We start from the raw sequence: 16073 nt of genomic DNA on the forward strand, positions 1-16073 counted from the left end.
CATATTATCACTCCTTGTAACTGGAAATCAGGAACTTATTCGTTCTTTGCAAGAACAACAAATTTTCTCTATCGTCTTTCTCATACCAGTTCGTCTCGCCCTGTTGGACCTTTTGTCCTGCAGTTCTTTCTTTCGAATTATTTTTTTCCGTTGGGTTCAATAATGTAATTGCGCATGCGCGGCAGTGAAGTTGCAGACGAGTTGCATGGTGTACATAGTATATCAAAGAATGTTGTTTATCATCAAACGCTAGTTATTAGCGTTATGCGATCGTATATCGCAGTGTATACCGGTATGCTGAACAACGTCAACAATGCAGTTCACAGAAATCGATCCAGCAGGGTGTGCGATTGTTATACATTCGTCCATTGACATAAACTGGAATATCTTGCCTTCTTGGTGAGTTTTTGCAATAACTGAGTTTTTGCCATAATTTCATGAAATATACTTAATGAACCATGGGATTATGGTTCTACGACCTTTTAAGTCTCCTGTACAATTATTTTCAGGAAACTTCTTCACAGGTCAAATATCATATCTCACTGAGACATATTTTTACTGATCCAAACATGTGCCACTTCATGTCTGGCCATTAATAACTTTTAGTTATCTCTACAGAAGAACGTTTTTCTGTTAGAGTTTCAATCCTTGTTACTTGTGCAAGGATAATTCCATCAGAACTGTATAAAGGTTCTATGGAAATTCATTTTTTACTGGGTAATTGAGAGCATAGTTATTACCTTAATCACTCTGCTAGATACATAGAGGTTTTTCTCATCTTTTTCTTGATGATAAGAAATTTGTTCTTTTCTTCATCAAAGGATAGAGATTATGCTTTCGTATACCTTGTTTTGTGTAAGTCATCGCAACTCTGTGCTGTCTTACCTATTTTGGAACTGATCCAAACTATGGAACGTCAACACTATGTTTTTCGTTCCTTTACCTTCTTAAGCGGTTTTGACTTGTGTAACATGTTGGGATGCTTAATGAGCTCCTTATGAACCTTTTTCATCAGGCTTATTAACAGTTCCAATATAATTTTAAGACGGTTTTCCTTCTTATTATGGCTTTTACGATACAGAGAAGTGAAATTCATGCTTTTTCTGTTGAATACGACCAATTCCAGTTGGATCTATTGTCGTTTTCACTTTGTTGTGTCAGCCAGGATTCCTTGCTTAATATCAAGTCCTCTATATGGCTTCTACCTTCAAGTTTCCAAGTTTTCTTAAACTGGTAGTCATGAAGATGAGGATAAACTTCTTTGGGCAATCAGGGCTTTGAAGTTCTATCTCAGCAGTGTTAGTCAGAAGTCCATTCGAGGTTCTCAAAGACACTCTTCATTTCCCCAAAAAAGGGGGGGGGGGAGATGTGTCTGCGGCTTCTATTTCTCGGGGTTAGACCTCGACTAAGGAAAGTTAATCTTATCCTATCTAAGGATTCATTCCTTTTTAGGATCTGACCGCATGAATTAAGAGCTCTGTCTGTTTTGTGGGCATATATTAATCACACCCCACTTTTTGACGTGCTCTAAGCTGTTTACTGGAGGAATCCGACCACCTTGTCATCTTTTTATCTTCGTTTTCTGAAGTGCCAACAATACAATTTGTATACGTTTGGGCTTGTTGTGGTTTCACTAACGGTAGTGTCTTCTTTACGACATAGACATATTACTCTGTCCGAGAAGTCATAATTTATACCGTTTTAACGAAGATTACTTGATATCATTAGCTGATAACCCTGTTTATGGGTTCTACTGTGTTGGGAAAATATATACGAACCTTCCCACCGCAGCTGCAAAATCAGCATACGATAACAGGTCAGTATTTATGACATTAAAACAAATTTTTTAAATAAAATTCATTTTAATTATTAAATACTTACCTGTTATCGGTAAGTCCCACCTCCCACCCCGCTATTCGATTAATATTTTTGTATATATATTGAAAGAATATTGAGGGTTGGTTACCGATTTTTGGCTAGGTTGCATTGCACTATGTTTTACCTGGCCTGTATTACGGTATTGAGGTGGCGGATTCCCAGTTAAAATTCCGGATGAGTTATTTCCCCTTGGAAAGTATAAGCATACGATAACAGGTAAGTATTTAATAATTAAAATGAATTTTATTTAAAAAATTTGTTTTTCCATTTTCATAGACTTAAATAAAGAAACTAAAGAATAAACGGGAATGGGGCGGGGTCTCTTTGGATTGGAACAAACGCGGTGTTTTGACTAACATTGGGAAATTAGTGTTGTTGTTGTTTTGCAAACAAATGCTTTTAAATTGAGAATAAAAGAATTGTTTATATGATATAAACGAAGGTTTCACTTATAGAGCTGGATTGAAAAAATCCTGCATTTCCTAATTTTAGACTTGTATTCATTTTTTTCCAATCTAAATGGAACTGGTCATATTCTAAATAAGGTGAAAAAACACTGTTCACACAAGGCAGAGAGTGCATACAAAACACTGTTCACACAAGGCAGAGAGTGCATACAAAACACTGTTCACACAAGGCAGAGAGTGCATACAAAACACTGTTCACACAAGGCAGAGAGTGCATACAAAACACTGTTCACACAAGGCAGAGAGTGCATACAAAACACTGTTCACACAAGGCAGAGAATGCATACAAAACACTGTTCACACAAGGCAGAGAGTGCATACAAAACACTGTTCACACAAGGCAGAGAGTGCATACAAAACACTGTTCACACAAGGCAGAGAGTGCATACAAAACACTGTTCACACAAGGCAGAGAGTGCATACAAAACACTGTTCACACAAGGCAGAGAGTGCATACAAAACACTGTTCACACAAGGCAGAGAGTGCATACAAAACACTGTTCACACAAGGCAGAGAGTGCATACAAAACACTGTTCACACAAGGCAGAGAGTGCATACAAAACACTGTTCACACAAGGCAGAGAGTGCATACAAAACACTGTTCACACAAGGCAGAGAGTGCATACAAAACACTGTTCACACAAGGCAGAGAGTGCATACAAAACACTGTTCACACAAGGCAGAGAGTGCATACAAAACACTGTTCACACAAGGCAGAGAGTGCATACAAAACACTGTTCACACAAGGCAGAGAGTGCATACAAAACACTGTTCACACAAGGCAGAGAGTGCATACAAAACACTGTTCACACAAGGCAGAGAATGCATACAAAAATGTGTATGGCTATCTTCAGGTGCTGTTTGACCACAATAACTGCATCAAGCGGTACGACTCTGTTGATGTGATACTGCGGGAGTTCTTTGACCTGAGACTGGTGATGTACAAGAAACGCAAGGACTACCTCGAGGGAATGCTGGCCGCAGAGTCTCTCAGGTTCGACAACATCGCACGATTTATCATGGAGAAGATTGAAGGAACTGTTACCATCGGTATGTTGAATTTTAATGATGGCCAGAAAATCTAAAAACAATATTTAAGTGTATTATGGAACTATTTATTAAAAATGCACATATATTGTGAGCCTAGTATATAAAAATGTAGCCTTAATTACAAAAGCATTCTACTTTTAAAATTAAAGTAAAATAACATTCTTCTTTTCTGACTACGCAAATTAAACTTCTGTCATGTCATAAGTAAAGGCACCATTCAATTTATTAATGTTGAAACTTTATTGTCAAGTGAAAACGGTTTCCTGCATTGAGTGTCTTGCTTAAAACTAAAGAGACAAAACTAGAGAAAAAAATGAAACATTTATTTGTTTTTATATAAATTTTTATTGTAATTTTCTGTTAGGGGGAAGGGTCAGGTTTAATGTGATGACAAGGTATTTGATTGTGGTACCAGCCTCATTCTGGGCCTATAGGGACAAATAAATGGCCTGCTTTTCATTCCATTATCACATTGCCATTCAGAAAACAAGAAGAAGAAGGACCTGATAGAGATGTTGGTGAGGCGAGGCTATGACTCTGACCCTGTCAAGGCATGGAAGGACGCACAGAACAAGGGAAAGGTAGGCAGCCTGGGACACACTGCCATAGACACTATGGGACACACAGACATAGACACACTGGGACACACTGCCATAGACACACACCACATTAACCCCATCCAGGATGTATATTGTTTATTAAAAGCTCTCTGCATTTTTTGGTGAATCTTAAAAGGAATATATATCTGAACATCAATATGTTTACACAGGTTGTAAAAGGTGAAACATATGTGATGAGAAAAAAAGGAATAGAATATTGTATTTGAATATTCAATAAAATAAAATAAAAAATGAACTCTCCTCCCCAAAGTGCATGGTTGGAGATATGTCCATGTGTTAGTCTGTTAGTTAAGCTTTGGCGTCCACTTGTATACCCTTTGACGGATTTTGATAAGAATAGCTTCAAATGTTGAGGCAAGTTTATTCAAGGTCAAAGATATATAGCTGTCTCTTAGATTTCCTTGTTATACCCCCACAAATGAAGTTTAGGGGGGTATATAGGCGTGAGCTTGTCTGTTGGTCCTTATTAAGTGTCCGCTCTCTAATTCAAGTTGTTTTCATCAGATCTTCACCGAACTTCGTCAGATGTTGTATCTAGATGATGTCCAGGTCAAGTTAGAATATTTAAGAATAGTAGTGGGTTTTTTCCTGCCTCCCATGTCTTGCTGAACGACGATTTTATTTCCTTCTTTTCCTTCTTTATATAGGAAATCTAAAAGGCACTTTCCCTGTCAAGGAAAAATTACAAAATTCCCAATCCAAAAAATTCCTAAACTCCGAACAAATTTAATGAGCGCTGAAACTGTACTTTTCAGCTGAATTGCATGTGAAATAATATTAAGGTTTGTTTGTGCAATAAAAAAGACCCATAATTTCGGATTGGACGATTCCACCTAGCACATTTTCCCCATTTTGGGGAAATCAGCGCCAATTTTTACAAATTTGTGTCTTTGCTGAAAACCCATCTCCTTGCCATTGCAGGTTGAATCTGAAGACCTGAACGAGAACACAGAAGTAGTTGAGGAGGCAGGTCCAGACTTCAACTACATCCTGTCCATGCCCCTGTGGAGCCTCACAAAGGAGCGCAAGGATGACCTGCTGGCCAAGAGGGACGCCAAGGCCAAGGAGCTCTCCGACCTCCGCAGGAAGTCTCCCAGCGACCTATGGAAGGACGACCTTGAGAACTTCCTTGTAGAGCTTGATGTAGGTTACATTGCAGTATAGTTGGTAAAAATGTGTTGAGCTCAATGGAGGTTACATTATAGTATAGTGGGTAAAAACGTGTTATATCAATGAAGATTACACTGAATTTGACATTTTTACTTAGTGGAAACTGGAATGAAAAGTGAAAACAGTAATTTCATGTACTACACTTTTAAGTTTTAAGGCATTGTCTGACAGTATAAGGGATTAAAATGTGTTATAGTAGTGAAGATCCCACTGCAATTGAATTATTGATATGTTTAGCTAGTGAAACCTCATTTTCATGTACTGCACTGCAAGTGATATATATAATTCATTCACCAGGGGTTGGTCACGTTGTTGGCAAGAATGCCCTTTATGTTGGTAATAAGTTAATTATTATCCTCCGCCAAAGGCGGAGGGATATAGAATTGGTGTTGTCTGTCAGAAAGTCTGACACAAAATTTATTTTTCGCAGGTGGGATATCAGTTCAAGGAACAGCTTGTTTATTCTGAGCTCTAGTTTTGTTTTGCGTAATTGATTAACAACATGATTCATTGAATTTAGAATAAATGTATTAAATTATATAAAACACACACAGTATATTAGAATGCCTACTTGTCAGAAAAGGGGAAGCGAAAGACTTACAAAGAAAGATTAAATAAACCTTTTGCAGGAAAATGGGGCTTAATGAATGTGCGTAAAGTGTGATCCAAGATATATAGGATCTGGCACGAGTTGTCATATCATACCATATTTTATTAAACGAGTTCAGGAATTTTGTTAGTAAGCGAGCCTTTGGCGAGCTTACTAACGAATTTCCTGGACGAGTTTAATAAAATATGGTATGATATGACAACGAGTGTCAGATCTGTTTTATCACATGCTCTTAAATGAGCAAATAAAATAAATATTTACCCAGACATAATAATAAATCCCGAATGTTGATTACATTTTGTGAAGTCATTTGAGGTTGCAACGTCATTTCAGCAAAATAACAAAATGGGATTGGTTAATAAATGTTGTATTACACATGTGTAATATAAAAAAATATGTTATGGTTGTATTACATGGGAAACAGGGTATAGCATGTGATAAAAGCCTTTCGGCCTTGACTGATTTGCCGTTTAGAAGAGTATTCCAATAATCCCTGTTTTTCCTGTACCCAACAGAAAGTGGAATCCCAAGAGAGGGAGGATGAGAATGCACACATCACAGGCAAGGGCAAGGCCGGGGCCGGCAAGGGGAAGCCCAAGACCAAGGCCCTTAAGGTGGAGGTGATGCCCTCGCCAATGGGACGCAGGGTGGAGCCCAAGTTTGACTCCATCAAGAAGAAGGCAGAAGTTGTGAAGAAGGGAAAGGTAGGGGGTCTTGAGATATGGGGATTTTTTTAAATATTGAATTTCAAGTGTTATTTCTCCTTACAGCTTTTATTGTCAAGATTGCTTAAAAAATATTTTTCAACTTTAAAAGACCTTGTAAATACATGCAGGAAATTCACATCTACTTTATGTAGTTGAATATAAATTTAAAAAAAACATTATATAAATGGCAGGATCGCAAAGAAGCAGCTAAGAGTGGCAAGAATCTGGACTTTGTGAAAATGGAGGATGAAGACAGCAATGAGCCGTTGTCCCTCGCTGACCGGCTCAAACAGAAGGGCAGTCCTGTGGATATCATGAAAACTGCAGGGTCCGCAGGGGCTGAGAAGGACAAGAAACCAAAAGTTGCAAAAGAGCCCAAGGCAGCTAAAGAACCCAAAGGTAAATAAATAAACCCAAGGCTTTTAGAAGCAAAACGCTGCAAAAGAACCCAAGATAGCTAAAGAATCCAAAGGTAAATGTATGACTGTTGACTGCAGTCAAGTCTTTGATTTATATGTACTTGCTGGCATTTTCCTACCATTTTTGGGGCTAAGTACATGAGTTATGTCATGCAATTCATGGTTTAAATCCAAAAGAAGAGACATTGCCTTCTTTAAATAGTATTTAAAGTAAGGTGAAACAAAAGGTGCCTTCAGTCACTTCTGTGGCATTTGTTATGTTGATTTATTTGATGATATTATTTAATTGTTGCCTATTTGTAACTAATCTTAAGTGTAAAATACTAGAGTATTAAATAACTTTATAAGTCCTGATGTATTGTAAAAAGTGAAATATGTAAGTTAACAGACAATTTTTGTTTCACAGACGAGTTTTTATTATAACAGAACATTATTCATATTGTTTTGTCTATTCCAACAACTACTTCATACTAGGTACATTGAGCCTTGTTGTTGGAAAACTACTTAATGCATGTGTGCAAAGCGTTGTCCCAGATTAGCCTGTGCACAGGCTTATCATAGGTGACACTTCCTGCCTAAACTTGATTTTCAAGAACATATTTTCGTTGAAAGAAAATATTATAAAATTGGAAAGTGTTGTCCCTGATTAGCCTGTGCAAAATTTACATACATGCATTCAGCCCAGACTGCACAGGCTAATCTGGGACGAGATATGCACACTTTGGCTGCAGCCCCAAGACAGAAGAAAGCCTCTGGCTCTCCGAAGAAGAAGGGCAAGAAGCGCAACCCCTGGTCCGACTCGGAAGAGGAGGCGGAGGTGTCTGATATCTCTGATGAGGACATGGATGGGAGCTTCCTGGGCACGTACATCCCCAGGGAGGCACCCCGAAGGGCTGCTGGTAAGTGCCTGCATACTAATATAGTACTTATAGCGGAGGGATGTAAAATTTGCATTGTCTTTCCGTCCGTCAGTCCTTTCGTTGGTCACCAACTTTTCGGGGCTTTAAATTAGACACTTTATAAGATATTAACTTAAAACTTGATGGGTGTATATAGATATTAATGAGAAGAAATGTCATGAACTAGAACCATAACCCTAAACTTTCTTTAATAAGAGTTTTTGCCCTTGGTTGTTTTTGTATGATGTACATTTTCAGCACTACACTGTAACTCCTATATATCGCTGTACGTTATATCATGATGTGCAATATATCATGAATCAGCTTTGGCTCCCAAAAATCGACAAGCATGATCATTAAATGACATGTTTTAATTTGAGACTTTGCAGAGATAACAACCAGTTCTAGCTAGTATTTCACACTTTTTTCACCCACTTTTATTTACTGTATATAAATCTGACATTCATAAATCCAGTTCGGTCCTGATTCGCATGTGTACTGTTTTCCAGACTTTAGTGAATTGTTTTGCAGCCGCGAAGGTCAAGTACACTTTTGACAAAGACGACGACGAAGTTGAAAGTGAAGGTGATGATGAGTTTGTTGTCAACGATGGCGCTGTGGCAGATAACGGACCCAGAACTGTTGTCAGTGATGATGATGATGACGACGAGGATTTCGGTGCCCCCAAGGCCAAGTCTACTGCCGTGTAAGTTAGGCTGGCTTATAGGGTCATGTGTGTATTCAGGCTTGTCAATTTTCCATGGCTCCCAGTGTGTTTTTTTTTCATTCAAAATCGGGTCCGGTAATAGGCCCCATTCCCAATGGAAAAAAGTATATATTTTTCCCAAATGGGAGCTAAACATTTCCAATGGAAGGTTTTTTCAAAATGGTGAAAAAACAACAACACTGGATCCTGTTCTTCTAGGGGTCGTTTCTGAGATTAATGAATTTTTTTCTCTTTAGCTCACCTGATTGCTCAGGTGAGCTTTTGTGACCGGTCTTTGTCCGTCTTTCGTCCGTCGTCCACATTTGGTTTGTAAACACTCTAGAGGCAACATTTCATGTCCGATCTTCATGAAACTTGGTCAGAAGATTTGTCCCAATGATATCTCGATCAAGTTCGAAACTGGGTCATGCTGGGTCAAAAACTAGGTCAAAAAAAAGAAAAACCTTGTAAACACTGTAGAAGTCACATTTCATGCCCAATCTTCATGTAACTTTGTCAAAATGTTTGCCTTAAAGGGATCATTTCACGGTTTGGTAAATTGACAAAATTGAAAAAAGTTGTTTCAGATTCGCAAATTTTCAGTTTAGTTATGATATTTGTGAGGAAACAGTATAACTGAACATTTGCCATGGTCTAATACAACCATTATATGCATCTTTTGACGATTTGAAAACCTAAAAATTATAAAGCGTTGCAACGCGAAACGATTACAAAATTTGGAGAGTCCTGTTGTTATCGTTTAAATTTGTGAAACTACGAAGATTGCTTATATAACGTATACCATACGCATCTTATGTATGCTTGGCAGGATAGCTCAGTTGGCTAATGCGGTTTTACTTCAGGATTGCGGGGATCACTGGTTCGAACCCTGCTGCAGGCTACATTTTTTTGCTTTTTTTTAAATTTTATTTTTGATTTTTTACTGGAGCTTTTAAAGTTTAAGTTTACATTTATCAATATAAAGCATTTAATGACAAACTTCAAAACATGCCCAAATCTGTGAAAAGGCCTCTTTAATGATATGTTAGTCGAGTTCAAAAGTGGTTCCGGTCTGTTGAAAAACATGGCTGCCAGTGGGCGGGGCAGTTTTCCTTATTTGGGTATAGAGAAACTTTGTAAACACTTTAGAAGTCACAATTTTTGCCCAATCATAATGAAAGTTGGTCAAAACATTGGTTTTATTGATATCTCGAACGAGTTCGAAAATGGTCCAGATCGGTGAAAAAACATGACCGCTATTGGGCGGGCATTTTTCTCTATATGTATATAGTGAAAACATGTGAACACTAGAAGTCTCATTTTTGGCCAATTTTCATGAAATTTGGTCAGAACATTTGTTTCCTTGATATGAGAGTTGAGTTTGAAAATGGTTCCGGTCAGTTGAATAACATGGCTGCCGGGGGGGGGGGGGGCAGTTTTCTTATATTTATATAGTATTAAAAGCTTGTGAACACTCTAGAAATCACATTTTTTGCCCAATCATCATGAAACATGGTACAAAGATTGGTTTTATATATATCACATAATTAATGCCATAATTATTGCCCTAAGATTGTCCAAATTTTCATTATATTATACAAAATCCTTGTACACACTCTAGAAGTCACAAGTTTGTTTCAGATTTTATGAATCTTGGTCATAATATTTATTTTTGTAAGCAAAGTTTGATGTTTGGGGGGGGGGGGGTCACCAGGTCAAATCTTACAAAAACAAAAACACTCCATATGCCAGAGTTTTGGTTCAATAATGACGAAACTTGACCAGGATGTTTGTCTGGACAATATCTAGGGCAATTTTGACGTTTGGTAAAGATTGAATGAACGGACTCCTCTCAGGTGAGCGAACTAGGGCCATCTTAGCCCTCTTGTTTGTTATTTGTGGTGAGGGGGAAAGGGGTACAAAGGGATGCCGTGGTAGATTTCATAAGTGGTCCAAAAGATCTTATTTTAAATGCATATAACACTGACAGCATTATGTGCATAAATCAGAAGCATTTTTTAAACATGCAATTTTCAATTTCAGTGATAATCATTACATAGTTATTCGCCCTTTAAACTTAGCTGTCCAGAACGATGGCTTTATTAGTAACCTAATTGACAAAGCTCTAGTTTTAGATAGTTTAAACTGTGGTAACGAGTAAAGAGCAGCTGGAAAGAAAGGCGTCAGCTGTAATAGACTCTTGAATCGGAATTGAAACTAGTGTTTTCATTGGCTCTCAAAATTCCCATTTTTCCTATCAAAATTGGCCTTTTAATTGGTTCCAGTAAAGAACCTGTGAAAAAGAAAGCGGCAGCCGTCGTCAGTGATGATGATGATGACGACGAGGATTTCGGTGCTCCCAAGGCCAAGTCTACTGCCGTGTAAGTTAGGCTGGCTTATAGGGGCATGTGTGTATACAGGGTTGTAATTTTTATACGCCCGTTTTAAAAAAACAGGACGTATTATAGTTTCACCTTGGCGGCATCGGGTGGCGTCCACAGCAGTTTCCGCTCTCTAATTCAAATAGTTTTTATCCGATCTTCGCCAAACTTGGTCAGAAGTTGTATCTAGACAATTTCTAGGTCAAGTTAGAATATGGGTCATGCAAAAACTAGGTCACAGGGTCACTTAGTGCATTTCAAGCATTTAGCATGGTGTCCGCTCTCTAATTGAAGTAGTTTTCATCCAATTTTCACCAAACTTGGTCAGAAGTTGTATCTGGACAATATCAAGATCAAGTTCGAATATGGGTCATGCCGGTTCAAAAACTAGGTCACAGGGTTACTAAGTGCATTTCAAGCATTTAGCATGGTGTCCGCTCTCTAATAGAAGTAGCTTTCATCCGATAAACGCCAAACTTGGTCAGAAGTTGTATCTAGACAATATTTAGGTCAAGTTCGAATATAGCTCATGCCGGGTCAAAAACTAGGTCACAGGGTCACTTAAACCATTTCAAGCATTTAGCATGGTGTCCGTTCTCTAATTGAAATAGTTTTCATGCGATCTTCACCAAATTTGGTCAGAAGTTGTGTCTAGACAATATCTACATGTAGGTCAAGTTCAAATATGGGTCATGCCAGGTTAAAAATTAGGTCACTTAGTGCATTTCAAGCATTTAGCATGGTGTCCGCTCTCTACTTGAAGTAATTTTCATCAAATCTTCACCAATTTGTGTCAGAAGTTGTGTCTAGATGATATGAAGGTCAAGTTCAAATATGGGTCATGGTAAAGTTATTAAGTTGTAAAAAGCCATAAAGGTGACGATACGTAATTATTTACCGATTTTTAAATATTTTTTCCATATTTTATTTATAAAGGTTATCAAAAAACAATATATATATGCTATTGGACATAACCATAAAAATATGAGCAATACAACTTGTTTTGAGCTCAAAATACAGTGTCCTCCAAGTCATTGTGTTTACAAACAATCAGTTATTTACATCACTGTTTACTCGGGAAAGTGAAAGTGACTCATGTCACCAACAATATATCGTTGATTTTCAATGTTTTCCGGTATCACTCACAAATTAGGTCTCTTCTAAATGATAAAAACGTTTGTAGTGATCTAATAAGTTACTTTCTGCTGGTAAAAAGTTGTTTAAAATAGAATTAAAATTGAATGTTCTTTCGGCCATTTTTAGCATACGTAACCGCTTTGGGGCTACACATCACGTTAGTTGCAAAGTTGTTAACATTTCCTCCAATTATGAAACAGGTATATCTTCCATAATTCTTGACTACGTTGCACCAAAGCTGTGTTATTAGCATTTCTTATGCAAGAGTAACTGAAATCCGTTAAAAATTAGACCAATTTATATGCATAATAATTGGATTTGTCACCTTTATAGGGCCTTTAAAACGGGCGTATCTTGTGACAGTTTGGCACTCTTGTTTCATTGATCCTGTTCTACCCTGGGTCGTTTCTGTGATTAATGAATATTCTTCTCTTTTTTTGTTATTTTGGTAGAGAGGAAAAGGGGTACCAAGAGATTCCGTGGTAGATTTCATAAGTGGTCTGAAAGATCTTATTTTAAATGCATATAACACTGACAGCATTATTTGCATAAACCAGAAGCATTTTTTTAACAAGCAATTTTCAAATTTCAGTGATTCTCATTACAACGTTATTTGCCCTTTAACATAGCTGTCAAAAACGATGGCTTTATTAGAAACCTAATGGACAAAGCTCTAGTTATAGATAGTCTTAACTCTGGTTCTGAGTAAAGAGCAGTTGAAAAGAAAGGCGACAGCTGTTAATGACTCTTGTCTCGGACTTGAAACTAGTGATTTCATAGGCTGTCAATTCCCATTCTTCCAATCAAAATTTGTCTTTTAATTGGTTCCAGTAAAGAACCCGTGAAAAAGAAAGCGGCAGCTGTGATTGAATCAGACTCGGACTTTGGTGCCCAGGACAGTGACCACGAACGGTCTAAGGTGAGCACGGACGACGACTGGTTGAGAATCACGGGCCAGACCGGCGGGAACAAGTCCTCACAGTCCGGAGCCTCAGAGGAAAAGTCCAGTAAGTATCTGAGTCATATCAAACAGCATTAAACTAGAACAGCTGGGCGAGTACCTCACAGCCTGTTCATGATTTATGCTGTTTGCTGCTCATCTCATCATAGGGTTGGAAATGAACTGTTTAAAACTAGAATCTCATAAGAATCACCTTAAATTAAATTTGATTATCAGACTGCAATTGCCTCAAAACGTGTATCTATCTGAGTGGTAAAGTGTTAACCATGCATTAAATACTCACGGCCATAAGAAGCGAAGTGAAAATGGCTTTTGCAAACAGCATAAAACCAGAACAGCTGGCGAGTACCACACAGCCTGTTCAGGTTTTATGCTGTTTACTGCTCAGCAGTAACTTAGGGTTGGAAATGAAGCCTTTAAAACTCGAATTTAGTAAGAAAGGTTTTTGATTAAATGTAACTTTTTAAGGCAGGGGTGGCGAAATCTCAAAAAACTATACTTGTCCACGGACAACAATTTAGGAAATTTAACTTGTCCGTTGTTGAACTACACTTGTCCGTTAATGTTTATATAAATTATATGATTACATGATTAATGTAAAACAATGTGGAATACACCAAAATGAGTATGATTTGCTAGTTTTGTTTGTAGTTGTATTTCAATAGTACATTCATTATAGCAGTATATTATAAACAATATAAAGACTTTCTAAAACTTTTAATCTTGCAAAGCTATTGTTATTAAAACATGTGTTGAACATAAGTACATCGTAATCGTAACAAATTAAACTAGTCCAATATGTCGACCTCATCAGACTAAGGCTCCGCTACTGGTAGCAATTTGATTGTCATCAAATGGTAACCATTGAAAATCTGTGAGCCACGTTTCTTGAAAAGTTCTGGTGCGTTTACTTAGATCATATTTTTTATCATAATCTTTCTTAGTTTTTTGGGGGAGGTGGACTGCTCACAGCTTCGGGTTTCTGCTCCGTTGTTGAAGATTAAAAAAACACTAAATGTTCCATTTTTACCATTAAAGTCGTCTTAAATAACAAGGTAGACCGTGTTTTTAACCAGGTTTTCCGAAGGAAAAAACTGGTTATTAGATTGGCGAATGCGGGCGGGCTGGCTGGCGGGCTGGCTGGCGGGCTGGCGGAATAAGCTTGTCCGGGCCATAACTATGTCGTTCATTGTCAGATTTTAAAATCATTTGGCACATTTGTTCACCATCATTGGACGGTGTGTCGCGCGAAATAATTACGTCGATATCTCCAAGGTCAAGGTCACACTTTGAGTTCAAAGGTCAAAAATGGCCATAAATGAGCTTGTCCGAGCCATAACTATGTCGTTCATCGTCAGATTTTAAAATCATTTGGCACATTTGTTCACCATCATTGGACGGTGTGTCGCGCGAAATAATTACGTCGATATCTCCAAGGTCAAGGTCACACTTTGAGTTCAAAGGTCAAAAATGGCCATAAATGAGCTTGTCCTGGCCATAACTATGTCATTCATTGTGAGATTTTAAAATCATTTGGCACATTTGTTCACCATCATGGGACGGTGTGTCCCACGAAAGAATCACGTCAATATCTCCAATGTCAAGGTCGCCACGACTAAAAATAGATTTAAAAAAAAAAAAAACTTACAAAGGGGGTTAATTTTTTTTGGTCATTTCAAAAGTTCAGTTTGAGTTTTCTCCCTTTATCAGATTTTTTTTTCACAATGAAAACCTGGTTTTGTGACAATTTTGTCCCTTGTGATTATCTTACTTTGATACATTTTATTTCCGTCTGATTATAAAAATAAAGAAACAAGTCTGTACACTGTCTAACAGTCGGGCCGAATGTTAAAAATGCGGCATGCTCCTGGTCTCTTATAGAATCCCTGTGCAGGAGAGTGCCCGTATTTTAGCTTGATTGCTCCGCAATTAGCACTGACAATGTAATCGCATGTCAACATCCGGTTTTGTAAAACTTAATAACGGCTTTAATACAATGTATTTTTTTGTATACCTGGACCCGACTTTTAAAAAACTTGTTGTCCACGGACAACTTAATTGAAAAAAATCAGTTGCCCAGACAAGCAAATGTACGACTCGGGCAACTCGGACATTTAATTTCGCCACCCCTGTAAGGGACAACAAAAATGTCAAGTTACATATCTAAGTAGTAAAGGGTTAACCCATTTATGCCTAGCGTCTAGAAAAAGGACTTTGCAAACAGTGTAGACCCAGATGAGACGCCGCATGATGCGGCGTCTCATCTAGGTCTGCGCTGTTTGCTTAAAGGAATTTCTTTATGAAATATTCTAAATATAGAAATAAATATACTAAACATCCCTAATTTTGGAAATAAATTGACCCAATTTAGAAGGATGGGAGAGTCCACTAGGCATAAAAGGGTTAAATACTCACGTCCATGTTATGTTTGGCAGACACAGAGCCCAGCATGTTCACCAACAGCGATGACGAGGGCCCCAGGCCAGCAGACAGTCCCGTGAGTGATCTCTTTAAGCCAACAAACACGCTCAAACCTGCGGGAGCACAGAAAAAGACTGCGGCCGCTAAGAAGGCACCTGGTGAAAAGAAGCCACCTGGTGAAAAGAAGCCAAGAGCACCAGCAAAGAAAAAAGCAGAGAAAAAAGGTATGCTGGTGATTCGAAGCTCAGAAGCACTGGTTCATATATAATTTCGGCCCGTATTCACAAAAGTCCTCAGGAAAAAATGAGGGAATTCCTTAAATTCCCCGAAATCTCTGGCTATTTCAATCAAATTACATGCATTTTCTGGCTTTTTAGCTCTACTAGCTGAAGGCCTGAAGAGCTTATGTCATGGCGTGGTCTCCGTCGTCCGTCTGTGCGTGTGTTAGACTTTTTCTTGTTTACGCGATAAAGTCCACAGTTTTCATCTGATTCTTTTCAAACTTGTTCAGTGTCTTTATATTAATGAGGACTCAAACCCTATTGAAAATGGGTTACATCAGAGTGAAAAGTCCAGAATTATCTCCCCTTGAATTTGAGAAAATTGTGAAATAAGGCTTATTAACGCAATTAAGTCCACAGTTTTC

At 38.0% G+C, this 16073-nt stretch overlaps 1 protein-coding gene across 6 annotated transcripts in view; it reads left to right on the forward strand.

Moving 5' to 3' along the window:
* The window catches only part of LOC127848299 (DNA topoisomerase 2-alpha-like), a 70928-nt gene that overhangs the window by 47677 nt on the left and 7178 nt on the right, over nucleotides 1–16073 (forward strand). For 4 of the 6 annotated variants that reach the window (XM_052380671.1, XM_052380676.1, XM_052380674.1 and 1 more), the window contains exons 22-31: nucleotides 3201–3396; nucleotides 3880–3977; nucleotides 4938–5159; nucleotides 6312–6500; nucleotides 6695–6902; nucleotides 7603–7821; nucleotides 8353–8527; nucleotides 10813–10908; nucleotides 12877–13052; nucleotides 15442–15651. In XM_052380671.1, coding sequence (XP_052236631.1) covers nucleotides 3201–3396; nucleotides 3880–3977; nucleotides 4938–5159; nucleotides 6312–6500; nucleotides 6695–6902; nucleotides 7603–7821; nucleotides 8353–8527; nucleotides 10813–10908; nucleotides 12877–13052; nucleotides 15442–15651 — 1789 coding nt within the window. The remainder of the gene's footprint in view (nucleotides 1–3200; nucleotides 3397–3879; nucleotides 3978–4937; nucleotides 5160–6311; nucleotides 6501–6694; nucleotides 6903–7602; nucleotides 7822–8352; nucleotides 8528–10812; nucleotides 10909–12876; nucleotides 13053–15441; nucleotides 15652–16073) is intronic. The other 2 variants (XM_052380673.1, XM_052380675.1) reach the window with 2 other exon arrangements.

Source organism: Dreissena polymorpha, chromosome 10 (genome assembly GCF_020536995.1).
Source record: "Dreissena polymorpha isolate Duluth1 chromosome 10, UMN_Dpol_1.0, whole genome shotgun sequence".
Lineage (NCBI taxonomy): Eukaryota > Metazoa > Mollusca > Bivalvia > Myida > Dreissenidae > Dreissena > Dreissena polymorpha.